The 18,229-nt window shown below is 42.3% G+C and overlaps 1 protein-coding gene and 1 pseudogene across 2 annotated transcripts in view; one reads left to right on the top strand and one right to left on the bottom strand.

Moving 5' to 3' along the window:
* The window catches only part of PIGU (phosphatidylinositol glycan anchor biosynthesis class U), an 86,704-nt gene that overhangs the window by 27,835 nt on the left and 40,640 nt on the right, over window positions 1–18,229 (top strand). For both annotated transcript variants that reach the window (XM_045981523.1, XM_045981522.1), the window contains exons 5-6: window positions 1,465–1,574; window positions 3,757–3,857. In XM_045981523.1, coding sequence (XP_045837479.1) covers window positions 1,465–1,574; window positions 3,757–3,857 — 211 coding nt within the window. The remainder of the gene's footprint in view (window positions 1–1,464; window positions 1,575–3,756; window positions 3,858–18,229) is intronic.
* On the bottom strand, window positions 6,690–8,198 carry LOC123927046 (annotated as a pseudogene).

The following is an 18,229-nucleotide window of genomic DNA, read 5'->3' as shown; positions in this document are numbered from 1 at the left end:
CCCCCACTCATGTTTGCACGCTGTATCTCAAATAAATAAATAAATAAATAAAATATTACACTTGTACGCACCTCTGCAATTTTCATCTCTTTATTCTCCCTCTCACCAGTTACCACTGTTGTGGATTTAGTGTTTATTGTTACCCCACGTGGCCTTAACTTTTGCTGTTTGTATAGATCCTAAATAACATGTAGTATTATTTTGCATGCTTTGAACTTTGTATGAATGGTACAATGCCATATGTATTCTTCAAGGAGCTGCCTTTTTCATTATTAAATATTCTGTCATGCACAGAGAGTGAAGCCCTTGCTCATTTAGCTCCTCGCAATACACTGTTTTATAGTTGGCTGCAGCATTGATTTTATACTCTTGAAATAAGATTCTCTGACCATTAAATCAGCAAAGCTCCCCATTTTGGGTTCAGAGGCTTTTTCCACCTATAGTCTGACCCGTGTTTGCTTATAGGGTTGCCTAACTTTTTTTCATTCTGGAGCACACCCATGAATTTGTTGGGACACAACAGGAGAAGACAAGAGCTTTCCGCTCCCATCTCACTCCCTCTAGACTCTCTAGCTGCCCAGCCACACCCAGCCCTCCTACTTCTCTTCATCATGGCCCTTCCCCACTTCCTCTGTGGAAGGCAAAAACTTGAAACAGGAGAGCTTGGAAGGAAACCCAGGATACTGTGACATTCAGGGGATCATTTCATTTTGTATGAAAATATTTCACTTTGCTGATGGAATTTTGGAGTCCTTAGGCCACTCATGATAACTTTTTTTTTTAAGATTTTATTAGAGAGAGAGGGAGAGAGAGCACAAGCAGGGGGAGGGGCAGAAGGAGAGGGAAAAGAGACTCCCTGCTGAGCAGGAGGCCTTGATCCCAGGACACTAGGGTCGTGACTTGAGCCGAAGGGAGATGCTTCACGCACTGAGCCACCCTGGCGTGCCAGTGATAACCATTCGGAATGGCCGACAACATTGCTTTGCCACTGATTCATTCAGCCATTCAATAGATGCTCACTGTTTGCTCACTGTACCAGGTCCTGGCAAATAAACATTGTCCCTCCCCTCATGGAACTCATAGTCTAGTGAGGGAGACAGATATTAGTCACATAAATAAGAAAGTTGTAACCATGAGCAGTGCTGTGAAAGAAGGTGTTATAGGGAGATTTCACTGGAGGGGGTGGTGAGTGTGCCTTCCTGAGGAAGAAATGATTTAACAGAGATCTAAAGGAATGTGGGAGCTAAGTAGGAAAAGAGAAGAGGTTGTCCCAGGTCAAATCAAAGGCCTGAGAGCACAACAGTTACAGCATGTTCATGGTGCTGGAACCCAGGGAGTGAGAGCTGAGGGGACAGGTGGGTGTGAGGTAAGCCTGGACAGGTGAGGCGATGTGGGCCACAGACGGACTGCTGTCTTTATTCTAAAAGCAATGGGAAGTAATGTTTTGTCATTTCTTTTTGCCAGTTTAAAAAGCAGAAACTCCTCCTTGAACTAGACCAGTATGCCCCAGATGTGGCCGAACTCATCCGAACCCCGATGGAAATGCGTTACATTCCTCTGAAAGTGGCCCTGTTGTAAGTATTCTTTGACAAAACAGGGCTCAGTGCCAACGAACGCAAGGAAAATCTGATGAGACTTTCTCATGTTGTTTGTTGCATTTTTGGAGATTTGCAGTCTTAGTCATCAAGTACTTGCTGTGGTTCTGTTGCACAACTGGGGTCCTGGCCAGCAAAGGAGACAGAGCCATTCTGTTTCTGTTGGGACAAAGCCTCACACAGGGACATGCACAATCAACCCTTCACAAACGCTTTTTCACTCTATGCTGATCTGGGCTCCAGCCTACTTGTAATCAGTTTTTCCAAAAAAAAAAAAAGTTCTTTAATTGTATATTTGGATTGAATAAAATTCTGATCTTTATGTGGCCATTATTTTGAGCAGCTCGTGTAGTTCATGTACACTAAGTCCCGCATTTGTAGTTTAGAAAACTAGAGCCAAACAGACCCATCCCAGCTGGGAGACCAGTGTGGGAGAGTAGAACTTACCGAAGCTCTGTAAGAGATTTCTCTGAAAGTGCTCTGGGCTGCCAGTAAATTTAATTCTGTCAGGTTATTCCCGTTTATATTCTGGAGATAGGCAAATTTGAATAATGATTCAGTCAAACTAATAGTCACTGAATATTAATAATATACTAGCTTCGAGGGATACACCGTAAACAAGACAGACAGGTTTCTTCATGGAAAAACCTGACCTTAGAACTTCAGAATTAGAAGGGGCCTTGTGAGGACAGTTTATTCAACCCTCTGCTTTGTGTTGAATCTCCTGTTCAGTATTCCGTATAGGTGGCCAAGCAGCTGCTTCTCGAACATTCACCTGCTGTTTAGAAATTACTTTTTCCCCCCTCTTCCACCAAACAACTTTCATATCTTTGTATTTCAGAAATATTAGCAGGAATTGCCTAATAGAACCAGAGGTTTAGCAACATTATGAGTCCCTTATGGACTCATATATCTCCTGGGGATTCTTTTATAATAGTAGCAGCCATTTCTTTAAAGGTTGTGTAACAGGCCTATCTGTGGTTGTTGAAAAAAAATACCAACAATTTTGGGCCTTTGGCTTTAGAACTGCTAATCTTACAGCCCTGGGAGGTATTGGATTTAAGGCCTTTATTGGTGAATAATAATTATAATCTGTCCCTGAGACGCTGGTATGTTTCTTCCTATCTAACAATCAGAATTATGTAACTGGTCTCCCTTTTCACTCTGTCTGCCAGGAAACTCAGAACTAGATTTGAAGCTGATTATCACGGTGCTGTAGAAGACCCATTTGGTCTTTTTTTCCCTTGGCCCTTATTTTTTTTCTGTCTATTTTTCCTGGTCTTGCTTTTTTATTTCTATTTTTATTTTGCTATTAGTTTTTATTATCTGTTCTCATTTGAGCTGCCTCAAATCTTTTGTGGAAGCAGGATAGAAATAAATAAAATAACCATCTCTTATGACGATATAAAATTTCCCTAATCAGCATTTTAAATTCATTTCTCAGTCCATTCCTTTCCATCTCAAGCAGAGACTAGGTTTTTCAGCTTAATTCCTTCCCAGTGGAAGTTTAAGGTGTCCTGTCTTGAAATTTTGTGGCAACCAGCTTGTTGAATTCAGCAGATACTTACCCTGTCCTTGGCATCTGACTTGGTGGATACAGCTTGACCATCAAGAGGATAACCCCAAGCTGCTCTGACCTCTTGGAGGAAAGGGGGAGGGGCGGCCTGCATCAGAGCTTAGGAGCTTGATTGAGGAAAAATTACTTTCCTGGTTTTCAAAGACAACTGTAGCCATTCCTAAAAATATATGACTGTGGGAACTGGTAAAATTTTATCATTCATGAGATCTGAAGTAATAAAAAGAACATAAGCTTTCGAGCTAGAAAGTCCTGATTTTGAATGTATTGATTAGCTTGTAAAACCTTGAGCAAGTTTCTTAACCACTGAGTCACAGTTTCTCCATTGGAGGAATAATGGTGTTGCTGGCTTACTGGATCTCTGTGATGATCTTGCACGTAGCACAGAATAGGCAGTGGATGTTCAACGTCTTATACTCATTGGCCCAAGCCCATTTTATTCTCTTTTACTTAACTCATTTCTAAGAAGTTGCCTTCCCTTGAGTTCAGTTTTAGTAAATCTCTTCAATCCTGGCCTGTGGTGGCCAGGACTCCCTGGTGCTCTGACTGAGATTACTAATGCCAACATGGTATGTTTTTCCCCAGCTACCTCTTAAATCCCTACACGGTCTTGTCTTGTGTTGCCAAGTCTACCTGTGCCATCAACAACACCCTCATTGCTTTCTTCATTTTGACCACGATAAAAGGTAAGGCCTCAAAGGAAAGAACAAATCTCAGTCCCTGGTTTGTGTAGGGTTTTGTAATATTACTGCTGTGGATTTTTTTTTAAACAATCCCGTGTTTAAGAATATATTTTTTTAATTATACAAGTAATACGAGATTGTTACAGGAAATTTAGATAAGCTCAGAGAAAAAACTTAATTAAAAGATGCTGAAATTCTACTACTCAGAGAGTTATTGTTAACACAGATGGAAAAAATAAACAATAGGATGCCTGCTTGGCAGTCAGAAGAGCATGAGACACTTGATCTTGGGGTTGGGAGATCAAGCCCCGAGTTGGTATAGAGATTATTAAAAAAAAAAAAAAAAGTTAAAAAAACAAACAGAAAATCTGGGAAAAGAGTTATGAGAATAGCAGCCCTCTGACTCTCTTCCCATGCCTAATTCAACCCGAAAGAACTACTTTCTGGTGTTTGCTGGTATTTACTTCTATATATATATGTATAGATATATATACATTTTTTAAAAAGATTTTATTTATTTGACAGACAGAGATCACAACTAGGCAGAGAGGAAGGCAGAGAGAGAAGAGGAAGCAGGCTGCCTGCTGAGCAGAGAGCCCAATGTGGGGCTCAATCCCAGGACCCTGGGATCATGACCTGAGCCGAAGGCAGGGGCTTTAACCCGCTGAGCCACCCACGCGCCCTACTTCTGTATATATTTTTTTAAGATTTTATTTATTTATTTGAGAGAGAGAGGTAGTGAGAGAAAGCACAAGCAGAGGGGAGGGGAAGAAGGAGAAGCAGGCGCCCCACTGAGCAGGGAGCCTGATGTGGGGCTCGATCCCAGGACTCTGGGATCATGACCTGCGCCAAAGGCAGACACTTTTTTTTTTTTTTAAGATTTTATTTATTTATTAGACACACAGAGAGAGATCACAAGTAGGCAGAGAGACAGGCAGAGAGAGAGGGGAAGCAGGCTCCCTGCAGAGCAGAAAGCCTGATGCGGGGCTCGATCCCAGGACCCTGAGATCGTGACCTGAGCTGAAGGCAGAGGCTTAACCCACTGAGCCACCCAGGTGCCCCCAAAGGCAGACACTTAACCAGATGAGCCACCCAGACTCTCCTACTTTGATATTTATTTTTTTTAATAATTTTTAAATTTTTTATTAACATATAATGTATTATTAGCCCCAGGGGTACAGGTACTTTGATATTTCTAAGTAAGAGCTCATATTGCTGTTTCCTGAATTATAAATATTAGACATTATTTATTGCACTCCCCTAATGGGAGATAAAGATTCAGCTCTTTTTTTATTATCACTTCCCCTTTGCCTCATTTTCTTAGAGTAGTTATATCACAGGTTTGATTAATCAGTAGTCAGTACCTATAGTTTATGATACTGTGTGTATTGTTCATTGTTGGGCAAAGTAATAACTATGATTACTTTCTCTTGTATAACCTTTTCTTTTTCTTGGGGTTAATAATTAATCTTTTTTTTTTTTTGCCTTTTAAAAAATTTTGTTTTGTTTTGTTTTTTCTTAGTCTTTTTGTAACAATCCCTTTCCCTCCCAGTTGTTCTGGTAGACTATCAAGTGCTGAGCAGTTTTTTTTTTGTTTGTTTGTTTTTAATATATTTTTTAATTTATTTATTTGACACAGAGAGAGAGAGATCATAAGCAGGCAGAGAGGCAGGCAGAGAGAGAGGGAGAAGCAGGCTCCCTGCTGAGCAGAGAGCCCAACTTGGAACTCGATCCCAGGACCCTGGGATCATGACCTGAGCTGAAGGCAGAGGCCCAACCCACTGAGCCACCCAGTCGCCCCTAGTGCCGAACAGTTTAAAAAAAAAATGTTTAAATACATCAAAGAGTCTTTCAGTTCCATTATTTTTCTGAAGACCTCTCTCACACATCCACCATCGTGCCCCAGTCTACCCTGGTTGTTTTCTGGGCCTGGTGCAAAGCTGTCATACTGGGACTTCCCTTTATAATTCTTTTGTGTCATTTCCTTTCTTTCCTGGATTCCTTCTCTCCTTTGATTTTTTTCTCTGTTTTGCTAAGGTATTTCCTCTAGTAATTTCCAATAAAACGGTGTCTGAGGGGCACCTGGCTGGTTCCCTCAGCAGAGCTTTCAACTCTTGATCCTGGGTTGTAAGTTTGACCCCCATGTTGGGTGTAGAGATGACTTAAAAATAAAAATCTTTTTAAAAAAAGGGAGGGTGGTATGTGAGATACATATTTTGAGTTTTTTTTTTATTTTTATTTTTTTTGTGTGAAAACAGGTTTTATTCACCTTCCTACAGTAACCAATAACCACACTATGAGTTAGGTTTCTTTACTACAGTTTCCTTACTAGGTTTCTAACTATGTCACCTAAAATAAAAAACCATTAGTAATCCAAGTTATCAGTTGTGGTCTTACTGGAAATTCTTAACCATATATTTGTCTCAACAAGTTTTGTTTCTGTTTTTTAAATGAGGAATTGTCTTAGTCACTGCATTTCTAAAACAAAGTAATTTCTAAATTTCTAAAACAAAGCACAGCTCGTGCAAGCAAATGTAAACCCAATTCAGCTACCAGCTGAAAAAAAATACTTTGGTTCTTTAGGAAAAAAATTAGCAAAGCAAAAAAAAAAAAGTTTCTTCTAACAGTTCTGTTCACTTTCATAGCTGTAATGTAAAATCTTTGTTACATGATAAAAATTACACCAGAAGAACCAAACCACGTAGTTACGAATGAACATGCATGAAAGAATTTGTGAAATCAACAGATCTGGCAGAAAAACTAGAGTTAAAATGCTAAGTAGAACAAATTGGTCTTTAAAATTATCATTTCCTTTCCTTTGAAAACAATTTACTGAGTCTACGAAGAAAATACAAAAACATAAGTCTGTAAGTAAATAATAGTTGTGTTTAGGCTATTACAGTGTAGGTTATCCTCAAGGCCACATACATCCTGCTTCACTGCTGCTTGCACTCTGCTAGGTTTTGATCCTTCTTTGAGTCATAGTCTGGATCATTTTTCTCATTTCCTTCTTCTTCCCCTTCCTCATCTGCTTCTTTACCTTCTTCATCATAATCATCATCATCTTCTTCAATAGCTTCTCCAGTACAGTAGAACACTGATCTTGGGGATTATATGCTCACATAAAAAGTGACCAATTTCAAAGTCTGCAGCAAGGATAGCTTCAGCATTATCATCCAGATCTCTGCTCTCAGGAACTTCAGGAGGGGCAAAAAAATTAAAGAAAAAGTCATTGGAAACTGTTTTGGTCACAGTACGAACTGTCCCAAATCCCTCGTGTTTCTGCTTCTTCTTCATGGTTTTCATGGTGACGTTCTTTCCTTTTTTCCAATCTACCTGACACCCCATACAACCCATCATTTCTGGTCCATCAAAAGAAAAGGGATCAGAATCATCCGGTTCTGACCCCATCTTATATGTCTTTGTCAACACTTCATTTGTGAAATATTCACTGGGTTCAAAGTGAAATTCTAAGACAAAACTCATGGGCTGGCTAGCATCTGGGAACTTCACTTGAATGTCTTTCAAGTGCTTCAAAATAGGTTCATCATGTTCCTGAACCATATCACTGAGCAAGTCAATGTTCTTAAACACAGTTAACCAGAATCCAGAAATTCCCTTGGGGTCTTCTTATTCTTCATCCTTTTTCTCATCTTCAACCTTGACTTTTTCTTTCAGCTCCTCCGAAATTTCATCCTCCTCATCTGGTTTCCATTCACATTCTTTTCCCGTAGGTTCTAAAATTGCATAAATGATCTCAGATCGCTTATCAAATAGAGGCTGAGAGAAAACAGCATACTTTCTTTCAAGATCATGAACTTCCTCACAGAATTTGGCTTCTACCTGTGCACATTTAATTTGAAGATTTTTGAGAGCATTCACTCTCGTCTTTTAGCTACTCTAGGCAAACTTTAAATGTATCCTGTTGGTGTTTCTACCAGACCATCAAGTCTTTCTTTCTTTTTTTTTTTTTTAAGATTTTATTTATTTATTTGACAGACAGAGATCATAAGTAGGCAGAGAGAGAAGGGAAGCAGGCTCCCTGCTTAGCAGAGAGTCCAATTCGGGCCTTGATCCCAGGACCCTGGGATCATGACCTGAGCAGAAGGCAGGGGCTTTAACCCACTGAGCCACCCAGGCGCTGCCCCATCAAGTCTTTCTTGAAGGGCTGCAAGAATCTGAGGATTTTGCATCATCTGAACAGTCAGGTGACACGCTTCAATTTTTGTTTCTTCTTCTTCTACTTCTTCAACATCATCCAAATCTTGATCAAGTTCAGACTGTTCTTTGTTGTCAATGTCTGCCATGTTGTTAAGAACTCCAAATATCGGTGGCTAGCATGGGGAGCCAGGTGGTCCTATTTTGAGTTATTCTCTGTCTGAAAAATGTGTTTATTCTAGTTTGCACCAAATTAATAGTTGGGGCAAGGGATAGAATTCTAGACTGGAAAACTTTTCCTTCAGAATTTTGAAGGAATCATTTCACTGTCTTCTAGTATCCTGGTTGCTGTTTAAGCAGTTTGATGCCATTATGTGTAATCTAATGTTTCCTGAAAGATTTAGAATCTTTTTATCCTCAGTGTTTTGAAATTTTATGATGCCATGTCTTAACATGGGTCTTTTTCCATTTATTATGCTGGGCCCCTGATAGGCCCTTTCAGTTTAGACACCAATGTCCTTTAGTTCTGGAAGGTATTGTTTCACTATTTTTCAATTCTGTCCTCTCTGTTTTCTCTGTCCTCTTGTTTGGGACATCTGTTGGATATTGGCCTTTCTTGACTGATCTAATTTGCATATTTTATTTTCAGTGGATTTTATCTTTTGCTGACTTCCTCTTCCTTTTGGTGGGACACTACTATGTTTTTATCTTCCAACTCTTCTACTGAATTTTAAAAGTTTTAAAATTTTATATGTATATAATTTTAATCTGTTTTTATATTTTTATTTATATATAAATATACATGTATTTTTATATTTATATTTATATTTTTACATTTATTTTTTTAAATAAATTCTACATCCAATGTGGAGCTCGAACTCATGACCCCACAATCAAGAGTCGCATGCGCTATGGACTGAGCCAGCCCCACACCCTTGATTTTTTAATTATATTTTGAAGTTCTTTCTTCATCTCCAGTTGTTTCTTTGAAGCATCCTATTATTATCACCACAATATCACCTCTTTTTTTTTTTTTTAAAGATTTTATTTATCTGTTTGACAGACAGAGATCACAAGTAGGCAGAGAGGCAGGCAGAGAGAGAGGGGGAAGCAGGTTCCCCGCTGAGCAGACAGCCCGATGTGGGACTCGATCCCAGGACCCTGGGATCATGACCTGAGCTGAAGGCAGAGGCTTTAACCCACTGAGCCACCCAGGCGCCCCCACAATATCCTCTTTTATCTGAGTTTTTGTTGTTGCTGTTTTTAGTTTCCATCAGTTCTACAAATCTACAAATAGTCCCTTTGTCTTCCTCGTCCCTCCACCACCACCTTTTTTGTTTCCTGTTTGATTTGGGGTTTATCTTTCACATGGGAGGGTTTTCTCTCTCTCTCTCTCTCTTTTTTTTTTAAGATTTTATTTATTTATTTGACAGAGACAGATCACAAATAGGCAGAGAAGCAGGCAGAGAGAGAGGGGGAAGCAGGCTCCCTACTGAAGCAGAGAGCCTGATGCGGAACCCGATTCCAGGACCCTGAGATCATGACCTGAGCGGAAGGCAGAGGCTTTAACCCACTGAGCCACCCAGGCGCCCCTTTAAAAATTTTTTAAAAAAGAAACAACTGGAAGAATTCACACAGAAGGAATATAAATGACTAAAAAATATGGGAACAGGGGCCCCTGGTTGGCTCAGTGGGTTAAGCCTCTGCCTTCCGCTCAGGTCATGATCTCAGGGTCCTGGGATCGAGCCCCGCATCAAGCTCTCTGCTCAGTGGGGAGCCTGCTTCTTTCCCTCTCTCTCTCTGCCTGCCTCTCTGCCTACTTGTGATCTCTGTCTGTTCTATCTGTCAAATAAATAAATAAAATCTTTTAAAAAAAATATGGGAACATATTCAACTCCATAATCAATAAAAGCAAATTGGAATAACACAGGAGTGGCTTATCTTATTTTTTTTCCCCTTCAATTTGGCAAAGATTTTAGAAGATAATTCTCAGTGCTGACAAAGGTGCTGTCAAATAGGCATTCTCCTACATGGGGAGTTGACTTAGAAATTAGTACAGGCCTCTTGGGAAACAGTTTGGCAGTAGTCTTAAGATGTTTGTACTTTTGATTTATTAATTCTACTTTTGAGAACTTATCCAAAAGCAGTATAGAATTATAGACAAGGCTTTATGATACAAAGCCATTAACTGCAGGATTATTTATTACTAGAAAAAAATGGAAAATACTTCAGAACAGAGAGAGGTCCCTCTGCCCCTCCCCCCCACTTGCATATGCCTGCATGTGAGTGAGAGTACTCTCTTACTCTTTCTCTCTCTCTTCCTGAAAAAAACAAATCTCAGAATAGAGGAATGGCTACATAAAGCACGGTTTGCCCCAGTGATTAAAAATAATTGTAGGAGGGCACCTGGGTGACTCAGTGGGTTAGAGCCTCTGCCTTCGGCTCTGGTCATGATCCCAGGGTCCTGGGATCGAGCCCTGCACTGGGCTCTCTGCTCAGCGGGGAGCCTGCTTACTCCTCTCTCTCTGCCTGCCTCTCTGCCTACTTGTGATCTTTGTCTGTCAAATAAATAAATAATCTTAAAAAAAATAATAATTGTAGGGGTGCCCGCGTGACTCAGTTAAGTAGCTGGCTCTTGATTTGGACTCAGGTCACAATCTCAGGGTCCTGGGATCGTGACCTGGGTCAGGCTCTGCACTCAGCAGGGAATCTGCTTGAGGATTCTCTCTCTCCTTCTCCCTCTACCCCTCCCCTGCTCAGACTCTCTCTCAAATAAATAAATCTTTAAAAAACGAATTGCAAACTATATGAGGATACTTATTTTTTAAGGCAGAATACAAGATTGTTTATTTAAATAAAATATAATCTCAACTATGTTAAAACAACAAAAATAGATCAAAAATAGATTCCTAAAGCATAATATTTGTTTCTGTAGAGTAAGCTCATGTTTCTGTTTCCTTTTCATATCTTTTTTCCCAAAATTTGTTCAATGAGCACATAATTAAAAACAAATTTACTTGATTGATAACAAGTTAGGGATAGTGGAAGTAAACTTGGCAACTCTCTCCCCAGATTTCCATGGAGCTAGTGTCCGACAGAACAGAGTGTCCTCATTGGCTCTGTCTCCTCCTACTTGCTCTCCCATGGCCTCCTTTGTGGCAGTCCAGGGTTGCCTGGGACACATCAAGAGCTACAGGCTGGGACAAGGCCAAGGCCATTGTACTGCGATGTCCTTTTTGTGGAGTTGGCCAGCAACAGGTCTAAGGTCAGGGTTGATGTTATTTTAGTGGAGCAGTTTGGGTTTCACTTCAAAGGTTGGGGCTTTCGGTCAAGGGGTAGTCTGCCTTTCAGTGGCTAATTAAAATATTCCATCCCTGTGAAATAATCTTCATTAGGCTTTAAAAAAGAAAACAAACAGATGTTAATGGGTAGTCTTGCTTGTTCACTATTTGTGTTTGTCAATAATGAGATGTCCCGAACTAGGAATTCTTGAGGTTTGCCACCTCAAGACCCTTCCAACTCTCCTTGTTCCACCAAGAGGTGTGTGTGTGTTTGTGTGTGTGTGACAGGACTTGCTTCTCCAAGATTAAGAGCTTGGGCTACTCTGATGTGGCACAGATCTGGTAGCTAATCCCAGCTCCCCCATTTCCTGGCTGTATCACCTTGACCAAGTCACTTAACTGTTCTGGTTCTCAGTTTCCTTAGGTATAACATGGGGATTGAAATAGTCCCTACTGTACTGTGAAGAACACATGAGATGGTGCATGTAAAACACAGTGTGTGAGGGATGTACTAAGAGCTCAGTGAATAGTGATGCTGGTTATTATTCTTTTTTTTTAAAGATTTTATTTATTAATTTGACAGACAGAGATCATAAGTAGGCAGAGAGGCAGGTGGAGAGAGAGGAGGAAGCAGGCTCCCTGCCAAGCAGAGAGCCCGATGCGGGGCTCGATCCCAGGACCCTGAGATCATAACCTGACCCGAAGGCCAGGTTAACCCACTGAACCACCCAGGTGCCCTGCTAGTTATTACTCTTAATAATGCCCTCTTTTTTAAAAGATCCCCCAGGATTGATAGGGGCTCCCTGAGCCTTTTGGGGAGGACTTGGAGATAAACATGAGAGGGTCTCTTTCTGGAGCTCAGCCCTAGCAGAGCAATGGCAGAGCAACCATCCTTAGGCCTGAGCCCATCACTTCTGTACAGGACTCCTCTTGGGAAAGCCCCACCCATGAGGAGAGTCTCAGACGACCCTATGATAAAGCAGCCTGAGGTTTGGTCAGATTAGCCCTTCTTCAAAACCTGCTAGTTGCTAGTTACCAGCTCTGTAGCCCTGGGCAAATCACAAAGCCTGTGGAGCTTCTGTATGAGATAATGTCTGCCTCATAGATTTAGTGGAAGAATAAACAAGAAATATAAACTGCTTAGCATGCTTCCTTTGCAGAACCCATTCAAGAAACAGTTGCTCTGCATGTTGTCATTTTTATGGATAGAGATCAAGAAGGTAGCATAGTGATGTAGTTAAAGAGTGTGGGGTTTAGAATGAGACTGTCTGGATTCAAATCCTATTATTAGGATTCACGAGTTTTGTGACCCTGGGCAAACCAACCTTTCTGTCCTTCAGTTTTCTTTTCTGTAAAATGGGAATAGTAATAGTACCCACTTCATGGAATTATTGGAAGGACTTGATGCATGTAAAGTGCTTACAGCTATGGCAGAACTGAGTATGTGCTCAATAAATGATCATCATCACTGATATGGAAGGATTTACTCCCAGAGTGTCTTCCCTGTTAACAGCCCACTTGGTGAGGAATGTAAGCCGTGGGCCCGCCCCCAGCATCAATTCCTCTTTCCCAGGGATCTTGCTTGTTGCTCAGGTTCTAGTGCCACTTCCTCTTCTGAGTATCCTGTGGGACCGCAGCCCTTCCCATCACGTTCCAGTCTGTCCCACTGCCTGTTCTACTACAGGTCACTGTCTGTGACCCCTCTCTGCTTATTCCACTAGTAGACCTTATCTTGAACAAGCCTCCAGAGCCCCACCTCGGCCGCATTCCTCTTCTGTCCTGTAGCTCCACCACCTCCCCGGGCCCATATGGCTTCAAGGTGCAGTCCCTGGAGGCATTGTTACTCCAGGTCTTGCCAAGGCTTGTTTTGGCCCCCACCCTGATACAAACTGAGAGTTGGAAAACATACTCAAAGCTAGATGAGTAGATAATGAAATTCCAGTATAGCCAGGGCACATGCATGTGTGACTGATTTCCTTTAATAGTCCCATCATAAGGCCAAAGGCTAGGGCTTGGCAAGAAAACCTGGTATCCAAGTATTTGGGTCATTCTAGCAGATAAATAGTAGGTTATCTTGTTTTGGTAAAAGTCACTGTCCTCTTGGTGTAGCTCCTCCCGGTTAGATGAGTGAGATCCCCTAGCTCTGGTCGAGATGAGGCTGCAGTTTTAGGCATTATTTGACCCGTCATGTCTAGGCCCTGCCGGTCAATGTTTTGGGATGATTGTGCAATTTCCCACCTGACCCCTACCTGCCTGCATGCTAAGACATTGTAGATTACAGCTTTTCATTTGAAGTGTATATAAGATATATACAGAAAGTACACAGATTGCTAGTATACAGTTCCATGAATTTTCACAAAACGATGAGTAATCAGCATTCAGATTAAGGAACAGAATGTTACCAGCATCCACAAGAGTCTCTTTTGTGCCCTTTCCCAGTCATTCCTCCCAATTCTAGCCCTGTTTTTGCCCATCGAGCTAATTATAGCCCCCCTCCACCCTGCTGTCCATCGCCCTCCTGCCTGTGCACTCACTGTTCCCTAAGACTGCTGGGCCTCACCTATCATTGTCCAAAATTTAGGTGTCAGCTTCCGCTGATGGGCTAGCTTCATCCTTACCTCCCTCCATATTTTGCCCCTGGTTACTGGGCGCTCCCTGAGGCTGAATATATCTCAGTTACCAGTCTCCTTGGCACCCAGCACAGGCTTGGCATAGAGCAGGCACTCCAGACAGGTTTGCACATTGCACAGTTTATCTAAAATATTTGAAGTCACCTTTTACTTTTCTCCCTCTTTTATTTATTTATTTATTTTTCTTTAAGTAGGCTCCACGCCCAGCATGGGGCTTGACCTCACGACCCTGAGATTAAGGGCCACTTGCTCTACCAACTGAGCCAGGCAGGTGCCCTGCCTTTTACTTTTCTCTTTCTTGACCTTGCTGCAAGCACATATCATCATTCCTTTGCCTTCCTAATCCATTCATCCTGCCCCTTCTAGCTTTTTTCAAAACAGTATCAGCTCTGTCTAAGTCTCTTGTGTGTCTCCATACTCCCCCTCACACCATCCACACTGGGCCCAGCATCCCACAACCAGGCTCCTGCCTGTCGGAGAACTGCGTTTCTGCTGCTGGACCACAGGCCTCTGCCCTCCAGTAGGTTACTCCACAGAGAGCCTTCTCTGTGCCCAGCCCCCTGCCACAAGTCCTCAACTTCTAGTCTGCAGGCTCAGTTGTGTTCAAGAGTCAGATTTCTTTTGTGCTTTGCCCATGTTTCATTACCTGTGGGTTTTTTTTTTAAGATTTTACTTATTTATTTGACAGACAGAGATCACAAGTAGGCAGAGAGGCAGGCAGAGAGAGAGGGGAGGAAGCAGGCTCTCTGCTGAGCAGAGAGCCCGATGCGGGGCTCAATCCCAGGACCCTGGGATCATGACCTGAGCCCAAGGCAGAGGCTTTAAACCACTGAGCCACCCAGGCGCCCCCATTACCTGTGTTTTAACACTTGCTGAGTTTTCCTTCCTCAAGAATTTGGTTTCAACTAGACTGATGGTGGTGCTCATTTAGCAATATACACAAGTATCAAATCATTATGCTGTGCACCTGAAACTGATATGATATTATATGTCATTTATATCTCAGTAAAAAAGAAACACTGGTTTTCTTTAACGTGCCAGGATTTGTCAAAGGGATTTATTCATATGTATCTGTGAATGATACTCATTCATTCTTCAGGTTTGCCAGGCACTGTGCTAGGTGCTGGAAGAGTGAAGAGAGATTTATTGCCCTGGAGAAACTTACAAACAGATGGGGAGAGAGAGCACCATTAGCAAATTATTATGAGACAATCTCAGCATTGAATGAGGGTATTGAATGAAGTAAGAGAATAGGCACTGGAATCATGAGTGATTCCATTACTTAAGACGATACATTATTTAACCTTCTATTTCTGTACCTTGGTTTCTTTACCTATAAAATGGGTAGAATAAAAATGGGTAGAAAAATAGAGCTTTCACAAGGTGCTTGTGACATTTACTGAGGGCTTTTTTTTTTAAAGTCCAGCATTGTTCTGGATGTAGAGGATAGGCACCTGGCCTATCCTATAAGTGACCACCATTAGCTATAATCACTATTGTTATCCTCTCTGCTTAGGCTTCACAGGGGAAGTGACATTTCATTTGGCCACTGGAGGATGGGTCTCCATCAGAGGGGCAAGGAAGGACAACTGGGGCAGAAGGAATAGGCTGAGAACAGAATGAAACAGACACAGGAATGAAAGGACTTGGTGTTTTCAGAAGCTAGGGAAAGGGCCAGAGTAGCTGGAGGATGGGATGAGTGTAGGAGAGCAGTGAGAGGCGAAGCTGGAGAATTAACACCCAGAGAGCGAAGCGTTGTTTGCTGCCAGAGTTTGGACTTCATCCACTAGATGAAATGGAAGCATCAGAAGCATTTAAAGAGGGGCTTGTCACAATGTGATCTGTGTTTTAGAAGGATTCTTCTGGTACTTCTCTGAAGGACTAGATGGGAGGAGACGGGGAGAGCACTGAGGAGGAGAAGCAACAGGTGATGAGAGCAGAGACTGCCACGGTGGGTGTCCCAGAGGTCGATCAGCAGGCTGTGATGACTGCTGGAGGGAGTGTGGGGCCAGGGCCATGTTGATGCCACTTACGGTAGAGAATGGCAGAGGGAACAGGTTTTTCCTTCCAAATGATTTCATCTAAAGAAGGAAGACTGCTGCTTCCCAATCTTGGGAGGAGATGTTCTGAAACTCACAAGTACGTTCTATGATGCTATGAGCTGTTTCTTCTCTCTTGGGCCTTATAGGTAGTCAGCTGCTCCAGACGTAATTACTGATCTAAGGCAATTAAGGTGGCTGTGTTTTTTTGGCTCCCTGGTGTCTCCCGGAAGAGAGAGGGGTGAAAGTCACGTGTTTGTTTTCCACACATTTGTAAGAATGGATGGAGTTGGACCGTTAGCCTCCCTCCTCTGCTAAAGGGCCTCTTCTCTCTCCCATCCCAGTCTCTGCAAAAAGGCATGCTAAATTTAAAATTTCCCTCCCTTAGCTGGGTTTCCTACAAAATGTCATTCAGATTTTTGGCCAAATCAGGGAACCCTGAACCCACTGTAGCTGTTAAACTCCAGAACAGTACCTTCCCCACCACTGCCATCTCCCTGGCTCAGAACTGACTTGGTCCTGGTTCTAGGTGTCTGCGGCTCCGCAGGGATGTGGGGGCCTCCGCTGGTGGACCAGCTTGGCTGGGCATGATCGTGCCCCTGCTCAGGTGTGTTTATGGGGACTCTGCATACAGAGCATCATGCCTGGCACTGATAAGCATGGTGAAACAGCCCACCCCATAGAATTCTGTCCCTGGTCTTCTACTTCCAGCTTTTGCTCCTTTTTCTGCCTGCCTTCCATTTTCCTTCAACCAGGAATTGTTCTCAGTGGGTGGTGGCTGAGTTCCCGTGGTTTGAGGGGTAGAATCCTCAAAGTTCTTTTCTCTCCACTCAGTCTCCTATAAAGTAGTCACATTTGTAACCCTCCTCTTCCAAGGTGACTCTGAGGTGTTTCAAGGACAAAGACTACTTTGGTCAGCAAAAATCCTGGGGGATCACTTCCTTCTGTTTGTTTCTGGAGCTGAGTTGGGAGAGGGTCAAACCCTTCAGGCTGAGTGGAGTGACTAGTCCCTCCTTAAATGAAATACCATTGAGAGGCTATCTGTTATTTCCAGTGAACAGTTAACCCCATACTAATGGGAGTGACCGTGAGTCCTGTCATTTTATGAAACATAATCATCACAAGATACCAGCCTTGGACCATCAATCACACCCTCTTGATTTCTGGGCCACTTTGAAACCTCTGTTGCAAATTTGGGTTCTCTAGCCTTGATTTTAGGGTACTGTGTGGTCTAAAACCATCTGAAAGAGAAGAGCTATTTAGTTCTTTAGAAAAGAAATCCATTTTGGGCTGCTTGGGTGGCTTAGTCAGTTGAGCACCTGACTCTCGGTTTCTGCTTAGGTCGTGATCTGGGTGTCATGAGATCAAGCCTGATGTCGCCCAGGCTCCAAGCTCAGTGGGGAGTCTGCTTAAGAGCCTCTCTCTCCCTCTCCCTCTCCCTCTGCCTCTGCCCCTTTCCCTGTTTTCCCACCCCAACTCGTGCAGGCATGCACGTGCTCTCTCTCTCAATCTCTCTCTAAAGTAAAGAAAACTTTTTTTTTTTTTAAAGATTTTATTTATTTATTTGACAGAGAGAGATACAAGTAGGCAGAGAGGCAGGCAGAGAGAGTGAGAGGGAAGCAGGCTCCCTGCCGAGCAGAGAGCCTGATGCGGGACTCGATCCCAGGACCCTGAGATCATGACCTGAGCCGAAGGCAGCGGCCTAAACCACTGAGCCACCCAGGCGCCCCAGTAAAGAAAACCTTTTTAAAAGATTTTATTTATTTATTTGACAGAGAGAAAGAGCACAAGCAGGGGGAGCTGCAGCAGAAGAGGGACAACCAGGCTCCCACTGAGCAGGGAGACTCATGTGGGGCTTAACCCCAGGATCCTGGGATCATGACCTGAACTGAAGTCAGACGCTTAACCAACTAAGCCACCCAGGTGCCCCAATATATAAGCCTTTAGAAAAAAGGAAATCAGTTTTTTCTTATGATGGAAACAAAGCATGTTCACTATAAAAAGTTTAGAAAATACAGAGAAGCAAAATTTTTTTAAAAAAATCTGTAACTCAACCACCTAGAGAAAATCACTGTGAACTTTGGGCCTAGTCTTTCAGTCTTTTAGAAGTATTTACTTATGCATTTTTTATAGAGAGGGCATAATATATATCTTTTTTTGTAAATTTCAGTTACTAGGATGTTATAAATATCTTTCCATGTCATTGCCAATTTGTTATAACATCGTTTAATAATTCACAGTGATCCATTTTATATAGGGAATGGGAA

The sequence above is a fragment of the Meles meles genome, chromosome 16, assembly GCF_922984935.1.
Source record: "Meles meles chromosome 16, mMelMel3.1 paternal haplotype, whole genome shotgun sequence".
Lineage (NCBI taxonomy): Eukaryota > Metazoa > Chordata > Mammalia > Carnivora > Mustelidae > Meles > Meles meles.
Note: the sequence above shows the minus strand (reverse complement) of the source record. Positions and strands in the feature narration are given on the sequence as shown.